The sequence below is a fragment of the Glossina fuscipes genome, unplaced genomic scaffold (assembly GCF_014805625.2).
Source record: "Glossina fuscipes isolate IAEA_lab_2018 unplaced genomic scaffold, Yale_Gfus_2 2, whole genome shotgun sequence".
Lineage (NCBI taxonomy): Eukaryota > Metazoa > Arthropoda > Insecta > Diptera > Glossinidae > Glossina > Glossina fuscipes.
Genome location: NW_023998416.1, coordinates 27,750,709 through 27,774,600, shown reverse-complemented (window position 1 = coordinate 27,774,600; position 23,892 = coordinate 27,750,709). Strand labels below are relative to the sequence as shown.

The window sequence follows — 23,892 nt, the reverse complement described above, 5'->3', positions numbered from 1 at the left end:
CACTTTTTAAACAAATTAATTCTTTTGATGTGCAAACCTCGAAAAAATGTTACATTAATTTTTTGCGGTAAAGCCGGATTTTTAAAAGCAAACATTTTTTGTAAAATTTCAACAAAAAAAAAATAAAAGAATAGAAGAAAAAGAATTTGTTTTTTTATACGTCAGTATTGACTGATTTTGTCAAGACAATTCTGGCTAACATCATAAATAGATCGAATTTTCTTTTCTAAAGTTGCATTTTTATATCCTACACCACTACTGATAGAGGATATGTTGAGTTTGTGAGAGCTTATGTAACACCCAGAAAAGCTTATAACGTGAAAACGATTCTGTGTGGGTTAATGTATTTTTGCGTTTAACCTACACATCGATGTTTTCGAGAGATATTACAATGAAATTTGGTCTACTGACATATTTTAGCCTAAGGACGCATACTATTGAAATGGAGGGCGGATCGGACAACCTCATCGATCTCTGCATATATAACGCCTTACTTTAAAAACTCGTTATATGAATAAGTGTTGTAGGGTATTTATACGGTACGGTGGGCCGTGGCCCGCTATAGTGTTATTGACTTGATTCATTTATAACAATTACAGTTTTAGCACTTTTGATTAGTCTCCACTGATATAAAATACGGAATAAAGAACTCATCCTGCAAGCTTTTATGAAAACGTTGCGGAAAGGCTACATTAATTGTATTTGTTTTACAAAAAGGATGAAAAAGCGCTTGAGTCGACCTGTGAAGTGATTGAAAATTGCGCATATCACCCAATAAGTTCGTAGGATGACGTGTAAATGTAAGATGACTATTAACGAGCTCATGCGATTCTCAGATAATGCTAATCTTTGAATGAAAGGTGTCAAAATTTCGCTAAGTTACGACAATTCATTTACAAGTTACAACTGATATGGTAACGCCAGGCATGATATTCAAATTTTTCCATTATTTTGCACTAACAATTTGGATATCGTGAAACATCTTCGTCTAAGAATTGTAAAGTGTCTACAAATGATATGGAATAGTGCGAACATTAATCTGTCATCCTACAAACTTATTGAATAGCGTAATGCACTCAAGATGTCATCCTACTCATCACAGTGATGGACTAGAACGAGCATTATATTATGATAATTCCATGTAATGTTTTTTTTTTTTGCAATATACAAACCGCATATACGAGATGTGTTCTAGAGAAAACGACATGCCACAATAACGGTATTCTGCCACGATTAAGCAGGTAAAGAGCGCGTCGCTAGAATACATCAAGGTCATAGCGTAATCAGCGCATATCAGATTTGCTTGGAGGATTGAATAAAGGCGCTGGTTTACAAGTGTATGATGCCTTATTGAGGGATTTCTTTGTGGGGGGACAGACACAATTAATGAATATTTTTCGAGAAAAATAAAAGGCCGCCTTATATTATGAACACACTTTGTATATTTAAAGATTTCATTTAGAAGCGATAATAATTCACATTTTCCTTTATTTATTTACTTATTATTTTTCCCTACCCATACATAATCGTATATATATATAGTACCTAGAAAAAGGCATTGACCCACAATTTTTTAAAGAATTTTCTCGCATTTTTTTTTTTTTTCTATAAACACGTAATAACTTTATAAAAATAAAAAATGTGTTTACCGTCAAAATGTCTCATTATCCATCAAATAACGAAACGTTCTAAATTTCCGGGTGTCAGTCAAAATGTGGAAGATGCCAGTGTTAAATGCCAGGCATTTAATTTAAGACAACAATAACCAAATGGAGCGAAATTTATTTTCATTTCAACAAAACTCTTTCGCTTTGTCTGTCGTGTTCGGTGGTGATATCCAAACAGAACAGAAAAAAAATGAAAATGAAATATCAAAAAAAAAAAAAAAAAGGAAAAAAAAAACAAACTGACTGACATCGCAATATCTGCGTACATATATAGTTTCATGTCAAATATATATATATATATATATATATATATATATATAAAGTAGACACGTTGGGTGGTAAGTGTTTGCAGTCATATATGTGAAATGAAAACAGCAGATATGTTATGTTTCATAAAAGAAAAACCTAAACATGATCTAAAAATAAAAAAAAAATAAAAAAAAAGCAGAAAGAAGAACAAACGAATCTGAAGGTAACGAAAAACAGGCAGGCAGGAAACCTCATCCATCTTTGTATCCGTAATTCCGATATCGGTCGTCTTCCTCATAGAAGCTATCCATTACATCTGTTTACTTTTTTTAAGGTTATAAACTAAAATTTTTCTCTATTTTTTTTTTTTTTTCACTATCAAAGTCGCCGTTTAATCAAGGACATTGGAAACTTTTTTACAGTATTTGTAAAGTATAGAGATTTTCTTTTTTTGTAAGATTTGATATTTACATGAATTAGAGCTAAGAGCTAACTAACTTTTTAATAAGATAAGAATTCTTTCAATAGCCAAGCAACTAAAAAATACCTCGTAAACTAAATTAAATCAATAAAGAGTAAGTTTATGTAAAGAGCTTATGGCGACAAAAGTTGTATGAGATGAATTCGTTGATTACGCGCCGCTTGAAGGAACGGTATGCGACTATTTGCTGTGCTTTAAGATGGGGAAAGTTTATCTACTTATAGGCGATTATTGCGACAATGGACAAGAGTTGGACCCAAACGACGCACTTTAACAAGACAAGGAACTTCATTACGGCATCTAGCCAATGAGTAAGTTCAAGAGAGGAGGTCGTCTACACAAACTTGATAAATTTAAAATTGCAAACAAATTGTAGCGAAAAGCAATGAAAGATTTCAGCACGAAATTTTAAGAATCTGCTGTACAACTAGCACAAATTCGATGCGTGTATATACATTTGTGATAATATAGCTCGTCATACCTACCGCACGCATATATCTATGTACTCATCGGAGAGTTGTTTTACAAATGAAAGGATTGAGTGTTTTTATATTTTTAAAATACAAAAAGCAGACACACATTGTCTAGGGCTTCTTAAGAAAACATGATTCAGTCAGTCAGTCAGTCAGTCAGTCAGTCAGTCAATCCAAATGTGATGTAAAGAAAATATTGAATTACACACAGGACAAAAAGAGAAATCATTATCAGCTTAAACCGAATTTTTGATAGCTCATCGCTTATTCGTTTTTGTCAGTTTTCAACGAATGCTATTGTAAGCGCGTGAGCATCCTATAATATGAACTGAATACTACTTTGTTCACTATGTAAGGGGAAATCTTGATTTTAAAAAATACACTCGCTTCAAGTATCGATGTATGTTTTTTTCTCTATTTGTTAATGTTTCAAAACATTGGATTTCTTACTTTACAAAACGCTTTTTTAAAAAAAAAACAAAAAATATTCCCCTAATTTTTTGAACACATTTTTATTCCTAATATATGGCAACGTTCTTCAACTGTTCGAATGCGATCTGTAGTCAACAATTAAAACCGTGGACATGCCAAGCTTCAGCAAGAGAGAGAGCAGACAGACGAGCGGATAGTCGGATTGGCAAGTGACGAACAATAAGACAGTTCAACAGATAAGTAGCGAGATTGAAATGGCTAATCGAACTTGTCGTCTTACCTTAATGAGAAATATCTATCATTAGTGGCGTTTCACCTAAAAACTTGTGGGCGTTCACATCAGTGCCATAGTCTCCCCGTTATGGATAAATACGTGCCGTATAATTAAATTCATTGTTCTAGATAAAGTCAAACAGAGCTAAATGGAGAAATTTTATCTGATTTCCCCACTGATCCAAAAACAAAAATATGTGTGCATTAGTGCTTCACACACATTTGAGAATATTCCTTTCACAGGAATACAAGCCAATGGATGTTTCTTGGTTTGCGTAACAGTTTTTCAGTAATGTACGACCTCTAGAACAGTAAAGCTATAGAATAGCAAGTGGGTATGAGCGGCCTTGTAAGGGAAACAAGTGGCAAAGTGTATGAACAAGTTGCTAGTCATCTAATAAGCTAAAGCAGAAAAGCGTTGATGACGGTCGAATCGATTTGGACAAATAAGGCACCCAACGAAACGAAACAATTTATCTCCCGATTGTCTAGACTCGCACTCACTGCTATCAACTCGTCGTTAAGCTCCCGAATGACTGACTGATGTTATAAAAACACAAACTGATGCACATTTTATTTTAGCCTAACTTAGGAGCCTTGATACAATTGCCAGAGCTCGTTTTAAGGGAAGGCCGCATTATTTATTGTGAGAGAAAATGCAAGAAAATAAAATCGTTTGATCACTGCACATACACTTACCATTCCATCTGCATATGTATGTACGCATTGGAAGTAGGACTTTTTGGCAATTTTTGAACTGATTTTAAAAATGACTCGTAGAGTTTTCCTCTTGCACACATCATCGATTGATGAGCGGCATATTCACTTTGTCGAAATGTTTGAAACGCGTAGGAAAAAGGTTCAGCGGCTCCGCAAAGCCTATATATTCTTGATCAGCATCGTATTTGCCAATCTGTCTGCCCAATGAATATCGGCTTCAAATTTCATTAGAAGTCGTTACAGGCCAGAACACAGACTGACACCCACACAATCTCTGTGTTTGAAAATCAAAAAAAAATATTGGTTCATCTTCTTTGCACGTTTCGCATAAACCACAGCAGAGAAACGAAACAACATATCAAATATATTTATTTTACAAAAATGGAAAACATCAACCAGGCCCACCCAATAAAATAGTATAAGAAAACTTAGTTTTTTGATTTTTTAGAGTCTTCTTTAAGATAACGGTAAACGGTGAACCGAAGATTCGATGCCAGCCAGATACAATTTTGTTGATTGTTAAATTTTACATTTTTTATATAGATATGTCTATATAATATACATATTAATAAATTTTTTTCGGAAGGCTTAATATTTTTTACATTGCCTAATATATATATATATATATATATATATGAAAAGAATATATTTTTCGATGGGTTACTTATGAAGCGATAAACTAAATAAAACACAGATCTTTGAAACCAGTAATATATGAAAGAAGAAAAAATAACAATGAATAAAGCAACAGCAACAACAATGTTATGTATATATATATGTATATATATGTAAACAAAAACATTTCAAATACACGGCGTTGACACAAGAATACACGATAAATGATAAAACAACAACACCATACTGACAAGGTAGATGTAGCGTCAGACGGACTAACGAACTGATAGAGAATACATATAACGATTGTAAAAATAACCAACGCACACCACATTAATACAATATATATACATATATATATATATATACATATATATGTACTCGAGTAGATGATGCACGCATAGACAAGCATTCGCATACATCGACAAAAAAGCTTTTCAGCACCGACAATACACAGTTGCGGTGGCACACAATGAGTAAAACGCTGCTATGCATACAATCGTATACAAATCACCGATTAATGTTGTGGTAGCTTGGATATATACACACACAGCAACATAAACACTTGCTCATTCCAATAAAAACCCATAGTCTACCACCAACCACCATATATTATACGAATATTATACATATATTTAATATGCATATACATGCATGCGTATATATATATATATATCTATTGGTACGGCGGTGAGTTTCTTTTGCCGCGCTATAAGAAAAAGCGTAGGTATAAAAGTTGGGCGCGAGACAGGAGCAACTACATGGCTTATCTATTTTGCATTCTATTGCTATCTTTTTCGCTTTCACATTTCGACTGGCGAGTACAGGAAATATGAATTTTCGAATTTCACTTAACATGCGCTCTCGCTCTTTTCTCAATCTCATTAAATTAATTCGAAAATTCTCCTGCCTTAATTGCATATGTGTGCGTTCTCCTTCGCCTTTTGCATTCTACATATTCCACAAGAGAGCAAACTAATCTCTGCGATTCTCTGTGCTATTCGAAAATTTTTTTTTGCTTTACTCAATTGAAAGCATTTCACTCTCTTACCTTATTAAATCCGGTAGGCGTTCCAAGATCTTAGGGTGGGTGTGCTTTTTAGTATAGGAAGGCGACATTGCCACTGTGCATGCCAGCATTAATTCGGTGGATAACTCGACAGGATGTTGTGGTGATTTTTCTTCGGGAAGCTACAATAACAAGAGCAATAACAACAAGAAAAAACATTATAAAAAAAAAAAAAAAATCATTAAAAAGAAAGGAAAGAAGTAAAGAAATAGGATTAAAGAGAGATTTTGTTATTATTTTTCTTTGGTTGGATTTTAATATCTTCGTTTATTACAGAAATTTTAACACATACAAATACTTTTTTTTTTTACGATTTTTGCCGTTGTTGCAATTTTCATGTATGTATATATATATATGTATATGAATACATTTCATACGGTATAGGTTGTAGTATAATAAAAGTAAAAATAAAGAAATAATAATAATAATAATAATAAATACATAAACACAAAAAATACTAAAAACACAAAGAAAAAACAAAAAAAAATATTAAATGATGATAAGGATAATAGCAACAAGGGCCTTGCGTGATGAATGTAAAAATTACGCCTTTTTTTTTTTTAAATCATAAAAATTCTATATGAAATAAGATTATATAGGACGCGCAATATATTACGAGCCATGTATTTATATAAAGCACGTATACGCACATAAGTAGATTTATAAAGAAAAACAAGCGAAAATAAGACTATTGCTTATGATCATTATATGTTACAAATGACGTCAATCTAACGGGCATTATTAATTATCGTAAAACGGTAAACTGTAGCCGACAAATATAATAACAATGCAACAGTGCACAGTGGACAAAACTCGCTCAACTAACTACGGACAAGATGACAAACTTTGTTGGCAGAATACGAGTACGCGAGTACGAGAAAGTCGGACTTGCGTGACTGAAAAACAATTGTTGAGCGCCTTTTTCATAAAGATACTATGATAGTTGGCTAGAAATCAAAGTCAACTACTTTTTGGATCATTACTATATATAACTTTGATATATTGACGATTGGTTTCTTTTCGCTGTCCTCTATCCTCTGTCCTATTTTCGAACTGTAAGGTAAACTTTCTGCGCCGGACACGATACACATAGTACGTACTATGCAAAATAGTTCAATAAAGTTGGACTTTTAGTCACCGTACTTATGGTTCTTTTTAGTTATAAGAAACAGGAAAATACTTAACAATCTGCACAAGAGAGCATCATCTCCCTGTTTCACTACCTATATGCATGAAAATCGCTAACTGAATAATAAGAAAACATTCCGTGTTAAACTGTTGTCAAAATCAGCTGATATAATATATGGCCTGACAGTACGTGCTATGCAAAATAGTTCAATAAAGTTGGACTTTTAGTCACCGTACTTATGGTCCTTTTTAGTTATAAGAAACAGGAAAATACTTAACTATCTGTACAACAGATCATCATCTTCCTGTTTCACTGCATATATGCATGAAAATCGCTAACTGAATAATAAGAAAACATTCCGTGTTGAACTGTTGTCAAAATCAGCTGATATAATATATGGCTTGACAGGATATATTGCACAGCCGTCTCTCGTACTATAAACGTTATTTACATATGTTTTATCAAAAGTTTTCGCACTAAAATAAACTAATTTTTTTAATAGTTATTTTTGTTCTATTTGTCTTAAGTCACTTTCGTTTGCTGGATAAGTCTTTCATGCGCTTAAATTGTTCGTCATTTTCTTTTATCATTTTTTTCATATTCGAAAAGCAAGAAAAACTTTAGCCATTGTTTGCTTTTCCGCCCTTTGAAAACGTGCTTGGTCTTGGCATGCGGAAATCCAAAGAGGTCTCTTAGGACATTTCAAGATTTCTGAACCCATCTTTGGTGATCGATTACAATACAATCGCTTTGCATTTCTTAGCCTCCAACAAGCAATTGCAGGTGCGTCGTCAAGTGAACGTCACCATGAGGATCACAAATTTATTATTTGCATTATTTTCGCGTACTTTTTCGTCTAAAGATTATCAATTTTTTTAGCTTTACGTAAAAATTAATTATCTTTTTATTCTCTATACATGCAATAAATAGATGAGATTAACTTTTGCTGAATTTACTTCATTTTGAGACATCCATTACCTATACTAAAATTTATTCTACTCAAACGGTTTCTCAAATTCATTGCTCAGGGAATTAGCCTTCGCTATTTAACACCGCGATGATCGCAAGGAAATGGGAAGAGAAAGATGGAGAGTGCTTGCAACCTGGCACTCGCCCTTTATGGGCAGGGCAATCGTTACAGCTGCGACAAATTGTAATCAAAGCATGATCTACTGCACTAAGAAGTAAACCCGGTTAAGCCAAGTTAAGAGGCCCGGTTCTTACCTACTTGGCTAAGCAATAACCCGCTACATCCAGTCAGTATATTCCTCCATCGTTTTACACATTGATCATTTGTGGCATCATATAGTCTATTTAATAGGGTAGGTGTTGTAGTTACACCAATTGAGCACTCAGTACAGCCGCGCTAAGAGCGACCGTCACTACTCCTACCTAGTTTGCCATTTATTGATTTATTTTGATTTTTTCTGCTAAATCCTCTTATTATCAGTAACAACTAGTCACATACACTTTCGCCCTTTTTGGACAGGGTTGGCAGAGAATTAAGCAAGGTTGAAAAGAAAATCGCTTTGTGCATGAAAATAATTTCGCAATCTCTTGTGAATTGATTTGATCTGACCGCATGACACCCAGACGCTCATCGAAGTTTCGTGAACACAGAGTCAACATATTTTAATTAAAAATCTTTTCCCACTCAATTTGCAAGGGCGAGCATTTTTACAGGACAGCAATTTACTTCTAACACGATCTCCGGAAGGCAAAGCGAAAATGACTTAAGTCTCCATAAATAACGATTGTCCCAAAATAATCCATATTTTTAAGTGTTGTGACTGTTCCTTCGCAGTAGAAAGATTGGAAAAATGTCAGAAAAACTACAACAACAAAATGCTTTGGTGTTTCTTATAACACCCTCTTAGCCCGTCCGCACTATACAGTTATCCTTCTGTCATGTGAAAATATTAGTCCGAGTGAGGACGCGAATAGAATGTAATCAATATATATATTTTTTTCTAGTGAAAGCCCGATATTTTTTAGACTTTGCATTGGCGGAAGTATTTTCAACTCATTTCGCATATTAACATATCTGTAGGTGCGCGCATATGCTTTAAGTCAAATACATCATCATATTCATCCGCCAGCAGCACACAGAGTATATATAGAAAAGTTTCTATTTACTATTCTTTCAATATGTGTGTTTAGTCACTTAACTCCTAGTTTTAAGCGTTATTTCTCACTTTCCACGTTTATTTATGACAACTGTTGCGCTCCTCCAAAGTAATATCATGACTAAAACTAAACTTTACTATATTCATCCAGATTTAAAAAATGTGATTATTAAACAATCAAATTCTTAGGTATTAAGTGATTGGAAGTAATTAGCTTGTTCTCCTTATTGCCAATAAAGGGTAATTACAACTTGGTTACAGTTTACAGACACATGACGATGCAGAGAAGAAGCATTTAATTGGTTTGTGATATTTGACGAATGGATGCCAACATCTCCGTAGCAAATGCCTTACAAACCCTACTTTCCCATCAACCACATTTTAAATAAGAGGAATCGTGAAACTTACGCATCATTACCCACAAAGTTATGGCTTTAAATTCAAGTCCCGAATAGCGGTTCAGATCGCTTCCACTTAAGTCGTTCGTTAAAACAAAAGTATTTTTCAGTTAATATTTTAGTACATTATAGCCACATCTCCCTTTTGTGGGCACTTTTCAATAGATACCAAATAATACGTTTTACAGGAATCTTTTTAAATAGCACAGATATCTACGTCTATAGTATGTATGGAAATAAGGAAATGTGTCTGCAATTGCGATTCAGTTCAGACCGCTGAACGTTACTTTTGAAATGTAGTGAAACAGAAGTCACTAATAAACATCGGTAACTTGGTCACTAATCGTCGGAATGTTATCAAATTTTGGCATATATCGGTCTAAATTTTATTGGTACCATGTGAACGTCACATGGATTCACCAAGAGCCACTCTACATATGGTTGGCGGGAAAGTTCTTCCATCGTGTTTTACTATCTACAGGGGATTGTGCTTGCCATGTCAAGACAAACACATTGAATGATTTATATGGAATCTTATTATTTAATATTCCTCTACGGTATATATATATATAAGCTTTAAGACCATTCATCAGTTAGTTACGATATGCATAGTGAATAAAGTCCAATTTGACTACGAATAGTTTTATGCCATAAAAACAACAAAAGTGTAAAGCTTGCTACCGAATCGCAACAGATGGCAGCAAAATGATCCTGATACTACACAAAGAAGAAATCGCTGCACATATGACGGTAGCTTTTTAACTTGGACAACGAAGCCGAATGTACTTGGTAACCCGATTCAGGGAGATTAGTTAAGAGCGATTCGTTATCGACTCATACTCGAACGTAACGAAATTATTGCTGAGGAACACAACCGATGACAACTAATATAATTGCTCTCATCGTTACAAAGAAAGCGGCTGTTATAAGAAAAAAAACGTTAGAGTTTTGGCCTTATGTTGCAGGCCCTGTCTAGGTATCATTTGCAATAGTGCACTACCATCATCAACAGACACTCCACCTTAACACCTGCAATGCTTCCGTTCTTATAATGACATTCAAAAAATGAATGCTTACATGGACTGCGTCAATAAAGTATCTGTCATTATTATTATTATTATTATTATTATTATTATTATTAATAAATATAGCCAGAGAATAAATTCTAAGACTAAAAGACTTAAAGCACTAGCATCTAAGGCTTTCGGCTTTATTAAAAACTCTACCGTACTTGAGATTTGAACTCAAGACCGTTGAGTTGCTAGTCGAGACTCTTGTCTACTCGGCCACTCAGGCGGATAGTATCTGTCCTTATGGCTCAAATTCATCTACTCTCGAAATAAGTGCCTTTTTATTAATAGAGATTAGTCTTAGAATTTGTTCTCTGGCATATAATGCCTACATACGATGCCTGTAATTTTCAAATATTCATTGGACAAAGACCAAAGTGGGAAATGTGTTGAAGATCAAAGTCACCCCAATAGAAATCTGCGAAATCCTACCGGTATGGCATTGTCTCTCCCTGAACTCTTTTGAACGTTACAAACGGAATGACAATATTAGTATGACCACATCCTTTGATGGTAAACGTAAAGAAGGTTATATTTTCTTAAATGTTGCGATTCTTGCCAAAATTTTTTTTGGTAAATTCATAAGTAAATGTTGCTGAGCATCACTAACCATCGTCTTGCAAATATAAGAAGACGGATTGCGTTTTTATGAAAGCATTACGGACATGCTTTTGGGCTATCAAAAAATCTGTGAGATATGCTTTGCCATTGCGTTTGTAACATTTATAAATCAAGGTAAGGTTCTCAATCCTTTGCATGTGTTCGTCCATCTGGCCTGGTTACTGGAACTATTAAAATTGTAACAATTGAGAGCACAACGTGAATTTTGGATGATAAGATTGACTCTGACGTTAAGTTTGATAAATCTAGACAATACTCCTTTAGTTCCTCCTCCCAATATAGAAGATAAGCAATAAAAAAACTCGCCCAAAAAGAAAAGAAGAAAATGAATGCTTTCGATCAATAGGTCATCACGAGAACTATCAATGAAAACTTTCGTTTCGTTTCGTTTTTTGCGTTTATTTTTCTTAAATGGAGGGTGCGCGTAAAATTCGCCTCAAGACGAATAAAATTTTCTTCATTTATTGTTTATCGAATCATGACATTAATGTTGAGTGGGGCGCCGTTCGATAAAATTCCAATAAAAATAAAATGTCACCAAAGCGCAAGACAAAGTCTTAAGAGGCAAATGCAAATAAATTAAATCAAATTAAGCTGAGCCCGAAAGTGTTCAGACATACTGTCGTTAACAACACATTTCAACAGCTTTATAATAAACAAATTTTTTAATAGCAAACTCATAAATGTGTCCAAATCTTTTAAATTGTAAATAAGAAAAAAATTCTTCATAATTTTTTTAAATTTTAAGCAAATGCGTAAAGCATAAAAAGGAAAATGTACGCACGCAAGGAACAAGAGGCCCTTTTTTATATTTCAAATTCAACTTTGTTCACTTTGTTACTCGTCCTTAAGCTATGCTGCTGAGGAGTTTCTTTTCCATACCCTAGGCAAGTCGAAATGTCCCGTGAAAATACATATAATTCGTGAATCATATAAAAAGCGCAAGAAGTTTCTCATTCATATCTATTTGTGTATGTCTATCCCTCTTTCATACTTACCCCAAGAAGAACAATTGTATACAATACATATTTTCTCGACCAATGTAAAGTTCTGAACCCAATTCGTTAATCCGTCAGTCCATCTTCGCCTCCGACCTTGCGGCTGGCTTTTATCGGATTCATGAAAGTAATCCCAAGTCTTGGTTCAGCTAAACAAATTGAGCTTAAAAGTGAATGCGATCATAGGTAAAACAGCTGAATGGCGAAGTCTCTAGAAATCCAAAGAAAAAATAGTGGAAAGACTTCTTCCTTTTAAATGAGCGAGTTGCGACAAGTTTCGCACTGCATGCCTTTGTAGAAACGTGGAAATGCGACAGTGCCGATTGATTATGTAAATATTTACGCAGTAGCCCTTACTTTAAGCTCAAGCTTTTGAAGTGAGTATAATTTTGCAATTGGGAACAGTACGGCACTGTCAAATACTCTCAGATGCACGTTGTTCCCCAAACTGAAACCTAACTGCTGCTACTATTTTTAGTATTATAATTACATTAACATTATTATACTTCTGCTTCTTTATCATCAATCTTAAGGCTAACCGCCTTTAGAAGTAACACTGTAATGATTAGAAAAAAGTTAGAGAGAGAGAGAGAGAGAGGCTAGCTTTCGTAGTTATTTCGCAATGAAATTTCTATTCCCGTATTTCGCGCCTACCTTGCCCCGACTTGCCAAGGATTCCCGCTTATTGGAATGTAGTAAGTCACTCGCTTCTTTTTCATCAGCACTTTGTTACAAGCAGAATTAATCGCTACGGTTTTGTCTATAGCCGCACAGTCCCAGATAGGCCATCACAACTAAACTTGCACACGATCACTTGAAACCATACCATAAGGTATTTAAAGATAACCACAACTTTCGCGTTATAAAAAGCAAACGAATAAAATAAAATTTTGCAAATAAAAATTAGGAAAGGCCACAAAACAATACTAAAAAGCATCTGTAAAACTAAAGCTCATTTTGTCGTGAGAGAGAGAGACAGAGACTTTTTCACCTTAAGAGTCTCGAGAGCGTTTTTCGCTAGAGATTGCTCGGAAGCGATGTTTTTAAATAACCTTACAGCACTTTAACGACTAAGTTAAACTCCAGCTTAAGGTTATTGCATCTGATGAAAATTATTTTTAAATAAATCATAAAAGCTTTAATGGTTAACTAATATATATTTTACCACTTTTAAACAATTTCCGAAAATTGCCCGATTGAACGATTGTGTATGTATATATATACATATTTACGCAATTTTAAATGTGAGAAGAGAAATAGTCAAAACATAAAGCAAAAGATTTAAAAAGCATTCTCAATCGAAATTTTCTTAAATAAACAAATCAGAATTTCAAAAAAAAAAAAAAAAAAAAAAAAAAAAAAAAAAGATTTATTGCTTTTGAGAATTGCAAACACTTCTTCCTCTCTCGAAATGTTTAGAATCTACATATATACATATATCTATATATATATACGTTGACACACTTGTATACATGTATACATATATATATATATATATCTACTTTGTTCAATTCATTGGTTTCTTGGGTATTGGGTGTACACAAACAAACATACATATACGGCCTCCTCACAACGCAGCTTAACAATCGTATAGATAATAAATTTCTTTAGCGTTTTCTCACTTGCCGGTTGTTAAGTTTTTCAGTGCACGACCCGTGCATTAGTGGAGGCACCGAAAACTATTTGATGGCCATTTAAATCCAACAGTGTGCTTTATGGCTTAAAAAATGTCACATAAACATATACGTAGCACGCAAACAAACGTATATACATATAATAAATACACTAGAGACTTGAACTCGTAGTTTTCGTCTTGACTCATACACTCATTATTGCAATGCCGTCTCCTCACTTTATGAATTTGAGTGCACTGTATATATATATATATATTTATGTATAAGTAAGTTGGCGCCACCAGTGACACTTTTATTGTTCGTTAATTCATTGAGAGGCAACAATTATTTCCGAATTAAATTATAACCAAAAGAAAAACGCTTAAGGTCTATATTTTTTTTCCTACAAAGCTTGCAATCCGATAAGCATTAAGTGAATTTTCTACCGCAACAACTTTACACGAAAGTGTTTTATGATTTTCGAGTAGGGTTTAATCTTTGGCGCCAGAGATGAAAGAAAAAGTGTTTTGTTTGAAAAGTGAGAAATAAATTCTAAAACAAACTCAAGTCGAAACTTGATAGTAAAGAAAACATTTCAAAGATTATCTTAGACTATCTTAGACAATAAACAACTATCAGCAGAAATTTTTGCCACCAACACATTCACTTCGAAGGTGCATCTCTGACTTCATAATTGTCCAGCTAATTGAAAGAATTGGAAATCAAAACTTATAGAAACATAAATAAACTATACTAACTATATTTAAAACGTGCAAACAGAATACTTAATAAATTCATATAAACGGGAGGATACAGGATAGGACGTGTCTGACTTAGATGTATCTTCTGATAGAAAAACACTGTTTAATCTCCATACTCATGCGCTGTAAATAAAACAAGATCCATATTGGATTTCATTAAGCGCTGGGCTCGTGAGTTCATCGAGCCATATGTTACGAAGAGACTATGAAATTAGTTAGACCAATATTGGAATATACAGCGGAGGTACGGTCTTCATCCTATCGCTGTAATATGAATGCAATTGACTCGGTGCCTGCTTTTTGCATTAAAGAATTTGGCGTGGGACTTCAAATCTTGAATGCATCTAATAAATAAGTCCGCCTGTTTTTCTGTCCATCTCTCTATTTGCGTCAAAAATTCTCCCGTTAGCGAAAATGAAGATATTGCCTACAAATTTGCAAAAGAATTTGGAATTGGCCTAATCTTTTCAACGCCCACACGCCTCTCCGACAAAAACTTTTATTTTGAAAATAGAAGAAATCAACTGTGCCCACTCCATATTATAGAGCATAAGAATTTTGTTCTCTTACTTGCTCTGCGTTTTTTTGGGGTAAACGGTTATGGGTTTAAAAGATTCGATCCCGAACGAATTTAATTATCTTACTTGTTTCTCTTTGTTTCTTTTTTTTTTTTTTGTATGTTTCACCTGCTAAAATTTCTCTAGTTATGCTTAATAAAACACTAGTATAGATTAATGTGAGATCAGGAGTCGATCGGGACCACTTTATGCAAAATCTAGAAGAAATCTGTATTAGAATAATCGATAGTTATCTTTACATATTCCTTTTGGAATTGAGGGAGCATTGATTTTAAAAAAGGTATGAAATAAGACGCATTAATAGTGTAAGGGTTAATTTATTTGATTGTGTAGAGAACAGTGCTTGCGTCTATAGCAAAATTTTGTTCTTATTGATAACCATTGCATAAAGGATTAATAGCGGTGTAGAAAAGGTTTATACGTCTAATTTTTCACATTTCGTTGTAGCCGCGAAATTCATAGTACGACGAAATTGATTTTAGGTTATATTATGTTAATCAAACAGGAACTCGGAGAACAGGATCCAAAATGCTTACAAGCGTAAAAGTGTTTGGTGTCTTTTCATAAGCACAACAAGTATGAATGTGTCAATTTAAACTCACCTGTAAGCTTTGGAATAAGGCATCAAATAGTGATGGCAAAGAATTTCCTAACATTGCATGACGAGCTATTTGAGGGCATAAAGTGCAAGCATTACGATATAACTGAACAGCCGAGACGACAGCTCTAAAAGAAGACAAAGAAAAGTTTTTAAATTAATAGAAAGCTTCTAAGCATACCTAGCATAATTACGCACTTCTTTGATACCTCTGAGTCCTCTTGCATACTTTTTGCGATCACATTTGTTGCAAGTGCGCCAAGACCGTCCATCAATAAAAAACATTGAAAATCAAATACTTGGGCTTTTGACATTATCCGCATTAATTGTCCGAGTGCTCGTTCCAATCCTTGGGCACCACCACCTTTATTAACAAGATTAAGATATTTTGGTACTTGAGATTCACGTTTCATATGCAATGGCACTGGCTGAAGCTCTTTAAAATATTCGTCAGCACTAAAAGTAATATAAAAAAACTTGAACATGTTCACGTTCAATTTTAAAAGATATTACCTATGGGACATTCTCAACTTCAGTTTTTTGATTTTCTTTTTGTAACCCCGAGTATGCTCGCGGCTACCAACATCGGACACGGTAGATGAAAGATCTCCATCTTCCGGCTGACTTTCTGCGCTTTCTAGACGGCTCGTAGCGTTCTCTTCCAAATTTCGCGATGGTATCGTAAGCTCTAGTGCACGCTGCCGAATATGCTCGATATTTTCCTCGTGTCTTCTTGCCGATTCTTTTTGTTTTTGCAAAATTTTTCTTTGCAATTCTTCAGTAGTTTGTTGTTGTTGCACCTGAAGCGCCAATAATCTCTCCTCCCTGTCTCTGGCTTTTTCACGGGCCAAAGCCTGGCGCTGTTTCTCTTTTTGTTCTTGCATTTTTCCGACGCGTTGCTCTTTTTCCAATCGACTCTCGTTGATTTTTTCTAATTTGCGCTGCCATTCCTTTTCAAGTTCTTGGCGCCGTCTTTCTACAGCTGCTTCCTTGGCAGCTTTTTCTTCCATTCGCTTTTGCCGTTCCTGTTCAAGATCCTGCAAACGTCCTTCAGTTTCTTTTGAAGATTCTATGAGATCAAGACGTTTGTTTTGAGCCTCTATATTCTTAATAAAATTAATCTCTTTAAGTTTTTTTTCTTCGTCGTGAGCTTTCTCGATAATTTGCCGCAAATATTGCTCACGATTCTCAGCTGCCCGCTGAAGTCGTCCCTCCATTTTTAAACGTTTATCTTCGATAAGCTGACGTTTAGCTGCCTTAACATCTTCTACTCTCGCTAAAAGTTGTTGAATTTTTATTGTTTTCTCTTTTTGCAAAGTCTCTCGTTTCTGTTGAGCTCTCGCTTGTTTAGCTTGATACTTTTTAAGGGTTTCTTGCAATGATCGACGCCGCGAAGGTGATGATAATTTTTGATGTAATTCTTGTGCACGACCGGGATGTCGAGATACATAAGCTTGCAGTGTAGCTAAAGCTTCTTCTCGCTCGCCCCATGACATTTCCGATAACAGAGCTTGATAACGCGTTTCCAAACTTAACTTTTCATCTTCGGTACTATCCTTAACGGGCACGAACACAACTGCTGATGTATTTAAAGGAATGCATGTTCTCTCATCATCGTGGTCGTCGTGATCATTTTCTAAAACGCCTACTTCACAGTCCGTCTCGTCGGTTTCAGTGTCTACATCTATTTCGGTACTTTCCAATTCTCGAATTTGTCGTTCTAAAGATTCTTGCTCTTCGACTAACAATCTTTGATGTTCATCACATTCATCATTTTCATCACAACTCGAAAGAGCTGCTGTACCTATCACTCCATTCGAAAGAGATTCTCCAGCAATGGTGAGATGGTCCGCCTTTGAAGAAATGCTTCGATAAAGATCTCCTATAGTTTTTGAGAAATCACGATTAGTCTGGATCTTAATGTCAATCTTATTGTGGTCAGCCGAAACTCCTTCTGATGGTAAAAATTTTTTACTTGATGAATTTTGGGCTTCTACAATGGTTTCCGTCGAAGATGCTCTATTAGAATTATTACCAGACTCTATGTGGCCATTACTTAATACTTCAGATGATTTTGTTCCACCGTTATTCAACTTACGTTGAGCGATTTTTTCGCTACGCATGTATTCCTTATGCAGAGAAGTCATTTTGAGACCAGTGAGATCGGATTTTTGACGTTTTATAATACTTTGACGGCTGGGTATGGAAATAGGATTGCGATCCAGTACAAGTGCTTCTTTTTTGACAGACGCTAATGTTTGTGTAGAACTCTTGTGATGCGCCGGTAAAGAATTTATTTTGGCTTTGGCATTTTTAATTTCTGGTTTCACCAGTGGCTTGCTAATTTTATCCTGAAGCCTACTTGTCTTTATGTGTCTCGCACTTTTTACATCTGTCTCCGTACCAGAAGTTGTCGATTTGAAGGAAGTAGGTTTGAGAATTAACTCTTCTCGATGGCGTTTTTCATCGAATAAAGCTAAAGTGGGCAAGCTGGCGTAACCCGTGGGTTGATTAAAACGACTTGACCAGTGCATGCTGGAGCGGCGTCTATTTTTGACCGTTAGCCAGCCATCATTGTTATCGCTGCTGGGTAATTGTTTCGGTTCAGATTTGCGTTCCTCGGCATTCGATGAATTTATACTTTTCGTTATTGAAATGCGCTCATTGCTGGCTTTTAAAGTGGATGTGGAGCTGCCAATTTCATCCCGAGATGATCTGCGTGATGACGACGCTCCGACACTGTATAGAGCACGGTTCGCCGGTACAGATGGGCGTCTGGCTTTCGGCGCCAGCTTTGGCGCTTCATCTTTGGCTTTTATTTCAATCATAGTTCTGGATCGAGCCGAAAGTCTAGATGTCGGATTCAAAGATTGCCCTGAACAATCCCCCGTCTTATTATTGGACATTAGTGATGATTGCAAACATTTCGGCTTTGAATTGCGAAGAGTCAAACGAGCAGACAGAGAGATCTTATGAGATGTAGGTGCCGTGTTTGTAGGGACTGAACGTCTTAAGTTTGCATTAGTAACAAATTTTGCACTGTGTGGGAGCGAAGCAGTTGACTTGACGGCCGAAGTTTTCGCAGAGGAAGATTTTGAAAGTGTTACGCTCTTCGCTGTATTTACATTGTTTGTAAAAGAAGCCACCGGTCTATTTAGTACACTAGAATATTTAAGGGGACTGTTAATTTGTCCCGCTGTATAGGGCGGTAAGAGCTTGTCGTTTTGGTCCACGCTGGAATTACTAGTTTTTGAATCCACTGCAACTATCTCATCCGATTTTTTCTGTGAGTCGCCCTTAATATGTGTTTCAACTCGTATATAGTCTTCTTGCACATTCGTTTCAACATTTTTCGCTAAAAGAGCATCTTCCATGCAATTTAACTGTTGAACAGTCATTTCTACTGCGGTAAGATCTCTGGTATTCTCTTTCTCTTCTAGTTTAACTAGTTCTAGATCTATTCGTTGAGCTTCTCTTTCTTCTTTCTCTCGTTGCATTTTCTCTCGAATACCGGCTAAAGTCAAATGATCATCTTCTAAATCAGTTTGAGCATACTGATGGCACCGATTTTCCAAGTGCATAGGAGGAACTTCAATGAAAGGCAGGCTAATTTGAGTGTCGTGTGGCAGTAACTCCGCTTCTCTTGATACTTCGCTCAATGGACGTTTGCTCGAGGAGAATAACTCACGAACGTTAACTCTAACCCCCCTACGAGGCGACTGGCTTTCTCCCGGCAAAAGAGATGGCGAACTTTTCCCCGAATTGCAGAGACACGGGCTGGGACTGGATTTTCCGGAAATTGTGGGACTGGATAGTGATTTGGCTCTCACGCGCGGTGCTGGATTGCTTTTACGCACTTCCCAAGCAAGAGAGTGTGGGCGTTGTTGCACTGGCTTAGACTCATAGTCCCATGACACTCTAAACCATTCACTCAAGGCTTTAAAATCGCGAACATAATTCTCTAATACTAAAATTGCTTCTTGGCACGATGAAATGTTTTCATAGCACTCAACAGTTTGGTAAATTTCGTTAACAGCTCTTTGCAAGTTTCCGAATAATAGAGCCCAATACCTAGCCTGTAATTCAGATTTTTTATCTCTACCAGTACTAGCTGAACGCACTCGTGGTCCAGTCGACTGTTTATTAGAATTACGAGGCGGTGAAGACGATGTTTTTATTGTTTGCTTTTGGCATGGTACCAAAGCGTTAGATGACTTGGGCGGTTTACGGCATGAATGCTGTGGCGGTATAGTTCCTTTAAACATAAAAACAATACTTAATTTAAATATTAATATTTCATTTTAGCAGTGAACATACTCTCGTAGTTTAAAATTCCACCGAGTGGTCTGTCGTCACATATTTGATAAACTAATAAATTTTTGGCATCACGACCCTCTCGGCATATCACTTCTTTCATTTCCATTTTTAACGAAAGTAATTTAATATTAATTGAAATACAACAAAAGTGTTACTCATCCGAGACAATGAAGAATTAATTATAAAGTAACACCCACGCCTCCTACCGTGGCACCTTGGAATGTCTTTTTATGTTCCTCTGAAGTCTGGAAAATAAAACTTTGATATCGCTCCAAACGCACCTTCTCCTTAACAATTATAGCACTATACAACAGGATACAATTTCCAGATAAAAGATCTAAATATGATAAATATATATTAAAAATATACACTTGCATACCACTTCCGAAAGTCAAAGTCACACCTTATGTTGTGTTTGAGTTTGTTTGTTTTTCTATTTGTTGTTGTTTTTCTTATTGTATATTTCGTGCTGTACGATGTTGTTTTTCGATCTTCTGATTATATTATTTGACTGTTTTGATAGCGCAACGAAAATATTAAAAACTCCATCCCATTTATAACGTATTTCCATTCTATTCCATCATTATTAATTTATATAAAAACTTCTAATAAATATTTTTCTTATCCATGAAAAACAAACATTACAACAATTTTTTATTCATAACACAGCTGTTTGCAAATGACAGCTGAGTGCTGTTTTACTTACTACGAAGGTTCAAAGGCGGCGGCTCCTTCTTCTTCTCTTCTCTCACTCATCTTCTTTCTCTGCTATATTCCGCAAACATCTAAAAAATATATTAAGCAAAATAACAAATTTCCAAAATATGTAATAAAATTACTTTACTTACGTTTATATTATAAAATCATATATTCTTGTTTGGTTATGTGTGTGTTATTTTTGTTTGTTTTATAATCAGTTTAAATTTACCCCGCCATCGTAAAATTATTTTATAGTTAAGGTGACCACATGGTCGATTTTTTGCATCTCGTATTTGAATGCATTTGCCCAGAAAATATGACAAACGCAAAAACATTTACTTGTGGATATGGAGCAAGTAAATTTTATGTGCGCAATTTAAAAAATTTAATCCAGGTCACCTTAATTCACTGCATTTTAAAAAGAGAAAAGACTATATACAAAATTATTACTGTGTTATGTTGCGTCTGCATAAGCCGCCACACGCAACTGACAGCTTTCTATGCAAGCAAATGTTAAAACTTAAATGGTAAAAGTTAAATGTAAATATATTAGCAAGTGTTCATCTAGTTTTACTGTCATAATATCAAAGTGCAAACGACGCGCTTATGACGACGTACGCATTAAAGAGGCGAAAAAACATAGCATCAAATAGAATAGCATCAATAGAAAAAATTGTGAATTCCCTCTTCTTTAATTTTTTTAAAATTTTTGAATTAATAATTCATTTTCTGATAGCTGTTTATATTTTTCTTTTGCAACTGTTTTTTTACAAACTCAATTCTTAAAGAGAGATTTGTAGAAACTTTACTGGGTTTATACTCAATAGTAATTCAAATTTATCTCTGCGAAAGCAATTTTATTGTCGCCAAATTTGACGTTACTGTGAGAGCGCAATTGCCAATAACCGCTAGCAAATTTACCGACATGATTAGATTCGTTTGGCAATTGTCGCCTACTTACGGGATTTAGTATAAATTATATTAGTTAAAAGATCTATTTAATAGAAATGAAGAATTTACTCTTTGCATATAAAAAATAATAATGATAAACATAAATAATGGCTTTTACCACCAAGTACTAAGCGGAAACACAACAATAACAAAACTTTAATGTAAGGGCATAGTTTTCATGAAAGTCTTCATAAAGAAAGGCGCCCAAAAGGTCAGCTGATGTAATTCAAATTTATTTACTTATCAAAAATTACGCAATTTTTCATTTGTTCCCGTCATAAAAACTAACAAGTTAGACTTTGTTGTCGTGTAAAGACTTGCTTTTCATAGGAACGCTAATGGGGCCTATGCGGGTCAAATTTCCTTTTAATTGTTATGCTACATTTTTACTATAGGGCAATTTTTATCACGAAAAAAATTTAAAAATGACATCTTTTTTTAAAAGGTCTACTGGTCATGTGGGCTTACACATGAAATGAACTTCTAGGAATAGGTCCATATAGTTGAAATTTAATAGACTTAATTTTTAACGTCAGATTACTGTTGCGGACAAATTCTTATCATAAATCATTAGAAATTAGACCGTTTTGGCAACTAAGTGACTTTTGTCGAAAAATCTTGAACTTTGTAAGCTTTTTTCATATAATGACCTTTCAAAATAAGTGCTTACATGGGAAGTGGTCGCAGATGGAGCCGAACCATTTCCATTAGCCAGTTAGTGTAACAAATTTCATCAAAATATCTGAAATATTAAGACCGGTAGGTTAAATGCAAAATTATATGGATGGACAGACGAACAAAAAGAAGCATTTTGCAAAGAATTTTATACACTAACCAAGGGAGAACAATACGCATGGACTATAGGTTATGTTAAGCAGGCGGACAAGCGTGAAGTTATTCTGGCAGAGCAACCTGACTATATTGAAGTGGAACTGTAAATTCTATCTTAAATTAAAATTTTCTAGACATATCTGTATACATATATTGTAGACTTCGCCACTTTGACAGTGTTACAAGTTATAAATACAAATTTTCGCAGTATGCTAGTCGCCTCGATCGTTATGATAACCAGATTGCGGAATACTCTCGCAACTCAAAATACCCGTTATTGTAAACTGTGGGATGAAAATTAATGCCGCCAACTAGCTTTTGGGGATTGGCAAGTATAGTTTAAATGTGAAAGTCTCACTATCTTCTGATACAGTACATCACGTACCCTTTCGCACTGCAACGTGAAATGCTTTCTCAGGACCAAAAGCTTGTGTCCCCAAATAAACGGTTGCGCGAAGCTTTACAGCCACGTTACTGCCACACAAGAGTGCACCAGACCAACTCACCAATTTCATTATAGACATAAAAGCCCTATTACAAAACGAACAATCAATTTCGAAACCCGGTTTCCATAGGAAGTTTTGGCAGAAAATTTTCTAAACAGAAACGTATTACGTAATGGTACAAAACGGAATATAGGAATCTTGGAATAAGTCTCGATGTTCGAACTAAGCCACAGCACAAAATTTCAAATTTTAGTTTTATTTGGTTTTTGTATACAAAAAAAAAACAATTTTATTTTAGCAGAGAATTTCACAGGTGTTCCTTGTAAAAAATTTCAAAGATAAGAATAAAAATGATGCGGAGAGAATTTTTGGATTTTTGTTGGTTCTCAGATAAATGTGGATTGGTTTTTGGTAATTTTCATAGACATTTGGTCAGGTTTTTTGAGAGACATTTTTAATTTTGAAAGTTCAATTTTTATGCTACAGGTGTATTCTCTACTATCAACTTATCTTTGTTAAATCAATGAAAGACACTTTTTTAAATTTCACTATAATTTCCAACGCATTACCCACCATATTCCCCCACCCCGCCGTGCTTAATTGTTGTCACGGAAACGAGTTCATATAACAAATAAACTTCAAATCTACGAGCTTCAGTGAAAACGAGAACGAGACGACAAAATAACTGTTTTAATGCAATATTCATATTCAAAAATAAACTATTATTAGGGTTTTGTTTCAAATTCAATATATTCAGTATTTAATCATACAGTTTGT

The 23,892-nt window shown here is 34.9% G+C and overlaps 1 protein-coding gene across 3 annotated transcripts in view; it reads right to left on the bottom strand.

Annotated features, from left to right (window-relative positions):
* Positions 1-20,635, bottom strand: part of LOC119632989 (S phase cyclin A-associated protein in the endoplasmic reticulum) — a 62,315-nt gene extending 41,680 nt beyond the window's left edge. For 2 of the 3 annotated variants that reach the window (XM_038026166.1, XM_038026167.1), the window contains exons 1-6: positions 20,592-20,629; positions 20,189-20,525; positions 16,385-20,126; positions 16,070-16,327; positions 15,876-15,999; positions 5,962-6,101 (exon numbers count right to left, since the gene is read on the bottom strand). In XM_038026166.1, coding sequence (XP_037882094.1) covers positions 5,962-6,101; positions 15,876-15,999; positions 16,070-16,327; positions 16,385-20,126; positions 20,189-20,294 — 4,370 coding nt within the window. In that variant the 5' untranslated portion in view covers positions 20,295-20,525; positions 20,592-20,629. Of the gene's footprint in view, positions 1-5,961; positions 6,102-15,875; positions 16,000-16,069; positions 16,328-16,384; positions 20,127-20,188; positions 20,526-20,567 lie in introns of all 3 variants that reach the window. The other variant, XM_038026164.1, reaches the window with a different exon arrangement.
* Between the last annotated feature and the right edge of the window lie 3,257 nt (positions 20,636-23,892).